Source organism: Agrilus planipennis, unplaced genomic scaffold (assembly GCF_000699045.2).
Source record: "Agrilus planipennis isolate EAB-ADULT unplaced genomic scaffold, Apla_2.0 scaffold105, whole genome shotgun sequence".
NCBI classification, from domain to species: Eukaryota; Metazoa; Arthropoda; class Insecta; order Coleoptera; family Buprestidae; genus Agrilus; species Agrilus planipennis.
In genome coordinates this window covers 506,303-510,446 of record NW_020438878.1, presented here as the reverse complement: position 1 = coordinate 510,446, position 4,144 = coordinate 506,303, and the positions used below count along the sequence as shown (strand labels likewise).

Here is a 4,144-nt window from a genome sequence, read left to right as displayed (position 1 = left end):
CACCAACCAAAAACTACTGCGTAGAATTAATTGGAATTTTTCACACACAAGCCTTGCTATATGAGCTCTCAAAGCATATAAAAATTATACGGCTTAAATGTGAAGTTGGGTGCAAAAGAATACAATTAAATCCTCTGTCGGGAAAAAACGAAATGACTTTCCGAACAACCCAATACATTTTAGGACAAATATTGTCTTCAACAGGTACTTAATAGTATATCTAAAGTCTACTTCACGCAAAACATTCTCTTGGTAACCGTATCTATATTTAGTATTTATTAAAAAGCATACAAAAACAAACTACCGTAATTAATCCATAAACTTTCTCATTTCGACTAATTTAAAATTCCTTTCCTCTTACTATCACAATCAGCCATGTTTTACCAACTCTCCCGCCCCATCAATATTATGTACGTCACGCTTATCCACCCCTTGTAATAAAATAAATTAATGTTTAATTTATCAACACCGATTTATGTAAATTTAAACACAATTTTATTATTGTTTTTGTCTCCTCTTTAACTCAATTTTAAAATAATATCTAACTCTATTTAGGGTTATTGTACATAACGCGGTGTCTATTTGACCTGTACAATTTTCCTACCTTTTTCTGACTACATTACCCTACTGTCACCGCTACTTTTTAATTTATACATCGAAGACGCGATCAACATCATTAAAGACAGTACAACTGTAGGAATAGATATACAGGGGCAAAAAATTAGTATGCTTAGATTTGCAGATGATATAGCAGTGTTAGCATCTATCAAGGAGGAGTTAGAGATAGCCTTAAATAAAATGGAAACGGTACTGATAAAACACTACTGTATGAAAACAAATAAAAGTAAAACTAAAATACTAAAAAAACAAGTAGGTAAAGAGCGAATATAAAGATAGGAGACGAAAAATTAGCTGAAGTGACTGATTTTAGATATCTAGGAAGTCAGATAAGTGAGAACGGAAGGATTAGTAGGGATATAAAGCAGAAGATAGCGCAGGGTCGTGTCGCCTTTAATGAAAAGAAATCACTTTGTTAAAGGTGTATGTTTGGAGCACGGCGTTGTACGGGTGCGAAACATGGACAGTGAGCGCGGCGGAAAAGAAAAGATTAGAAGCGTTCGAAATGTGGTGTTACAGGCGAATGATGAGGATAACGTGGATAGAAAAGATTAGAAATGAAGAGGTATTAGAAAGAATAGGAGAACAGAGGACTCTACGGAAGTCAATAAGAAACAGGCGAGATAAGTTGGTAGGACACTTTCTCAGGCATGAAAGTTTAGTGGGAGACACATTAGAGGCAGAAACAGGAGTTACGAGGGGTAAAGGTAGACCTAGATTAGATTACTGTTCGCAAATAGTTGGATGTTGTAGTTTTAGGGAAATGCGAAGTTTAGCTCAGAATAGGAATGAATGGAGTTCGTGTCCAACCAGTGTTAAGACTGACGACCTTATGATGATGATATTATCCTACCATCCGTTACCGCCAATCTTACTCCCTGTTACCCATATATTTTTTAGGTTGATTATTACAATTTTCTGTAAGATTTCATTCATTAAAATACTGTTTCAATTTGTTACAGATGAGTCACTTACATTTACAAGTCGTCATTTACTGGCGACGAAGAGTAATGCAAGTTGCATCCCACCGGCTGTAGACGATTTTCCTAGCGACGGGTTTACGAGGGCGGATAGAAGACAAGGTTGGATTGCACTACACATCATCGGTTCTTTTTACTGCTTCATGTTGCTTGCTTCTGTCTGTGACGATTTTTTCGTTCCTTCTGTTAAAAAATTGTGTCGAAGTAAGTACTGAACTTCAGATTTAGATAACTCGAGAATTTTCGTGGTCATCAAAAATTCAGCAATAATCTGGTTCTCATTATTATTCATTTGTAATTCAAATGACTGAAATTTTTTATGATTTATGAATATAAATACATTGATCAAATTGATTAAACTTGTTCTAAGGATAAAGAAAAGGGTTTTTATTTTTGTCTTGCAGGATTTTTCGGAAAAACATTTAATCTTTTTATATATAATGTGTGCTTATCTAAGATCTATAAAATAACAGCCATTATCTATACATATAAAGGAAAATCGTGTTTCACTATTTATAACTCAAGAACGGCTGAACCGATTTGGCTGAAAATTGGTGGGGAGGTACCATAGAACCAAGAGACGGACATAGGATACTTTTTTATCCCGTCCTCGTGGAACTCGACATAAAACGTGGTATAAGAAAACGCAACTGACAGCAACACGAAAAATTTATCAGTTAAAACATCAGTCTAGTCGTTCATTTGTTAAAAATGGTATAACAAAAATTCAATCTCTGTTGGAGGGGAGGAGTGGTGAAAAGGAATTGCAATGTTTAAATGGAACATATATTATTTGTGGTCAGATTTACTTGAAACTTGGTCTTAATGGTCTCTCATTTAATTTCTGAAAGACCTATCTCGACATTTTAAAAAATTCAACCTACAAAGGGGAGGGGGGTAAAAAGTTGCTGGAATGTTTGTTTGGGACATACTTTATTTGTGGTTCAATTTACTTGAAACTTGGTATATATGCTGTTTGATATTATTAATCAAATGAAAAGAGGTTGTAACGTTTCCATGGGGTACATTGTATTTGTACTCGAATTTACTCGAAGGTAAATAATTGTTGAAATACGTGCTTTGGCAATTTTTAAAAATCAACCCTTAAGGATGAAATGTTGTTGCTACGTTTGTATTTGAAATCTGAGATAGCAACATTACATAAAATTAAAACGTTGTAAGGGTATATTCGGAGGTAAAAGGTTTATGGAGTAGCAATATTAATTTCTGCAAGCGAAGCCGCGGGGAAAAGCTAGTTAGAAATAAAATGTCAATATTATCAACCTCTTTTTCACCAGCAAACATAATTACTTATTGATGGGGAAGTCCCAAATGAACATTATCACTAAGTACATCAAAGATATGCACTTCTGCTCATTATTGACCAAGTAATTGGGTCGAAAATTAATAATACGTAAGTAGTTAAATGGCAGACTTGTGCGAGCTACAACTTACGACAAGCATGTATCAATCCTTCAACTTAAGTTTTGTTATTCATATTAGCAAATAGAACTGGTAATTAACCAAAGCTAAATAGCAAACCATTTTCTAAAATTATCTACCAAATGCTTTAAGTTATGCTTAATCAGAACGCTCTAATAATGCCCTTATTTAACGTAAATTTGTAACTCAAACAAAATCAAAATGCACCCCTGTCTTAAATTTAATTTCCGAGACGTTCTTGATGTGCGAGTCAATTTAAATTTGATAATGTATTACGTTAGTAAATAAACTACAGCAAGTACAACACAAACTTCAACTTCATTATTAATTATTATTATTTTCTTTAAAGCAAAACTTTTAATATACCGAAATTTGTAGGGTTTGTAGAAGTAGATAGGTATTGCAATGATTTTTTTATAATTTAAATTTTACATTTCGACAGAGATATAAAAAATGTAAAACCCGACTTTAACAACAACAAATTTAAAAACAGAGAACCTAGAAAAATTAATTTTTTTTATGATGCAAGTCAGAGAATTTAGAACGCTGATAAACTTTTTTACAAGCTGATCCTTCATTACGTATTGAAGACGAGAATTGTAATAGTAATAAAATTTCAAATTTCAATTATTATGACGTCCACGTAGTTTGACTTGAACGTAATTCCCGTTAAAGTCTTCATAAAGGAAGTTATTTAGTCCATTTTAGTAAATATGCACTCAGAGAAAACTATAGAACAAACTTCTACAATTGTAGAACTTTTCATTATAAATAGTCGCGAATATAGGGACAGAAACAAGTTATAGTGAAAATTAATATAATATTGTAATTAATTTTTTTCCTACAATCTGTTTGTCTCTCTACTACAACGTTAAAGAATATGTACTGCAAATTCCTCTTAAAAATTACTTTTCATTGTAGCATATCTCTATACAATAATTAAAAAAAATTATACAAAATTGTAACATATTTGTTTACAACTAAAACGCAAATAAATATTCAATAAAAATTGCTACATTTTTTCTTTATATTTTCTACAAAATTTATTTAATCTTACTACAATTTGTAATGAAATTCACGAAGTTGTTGTCGTAAATATTTCA

General features: G+C 32.2%; 1 protein-coding gene across 1 annotated transcript in view; it reads left to right on the top strand.

Annotated features, from left to right (window-relative positions):
- The window catches only part of LOC108737747 (sodium/potassium/calcium exchanger 4-like), a 26,541-nt gene that overhangs the window by 14,969 nt on the left and 7,428 nt on the right, over positions 1-4,144 (top strand). The window contains exon 2 of the mRNA XM_018470834.2: positions 1,581-1,802. Within this exon, the coding sequence (XP_018326336.1) occupies positions 1,581-1,802 (222 nt within the window). The remainder of the gene's footprint in view (positions 1-1,580; positions 1,803-4,144) is intronic.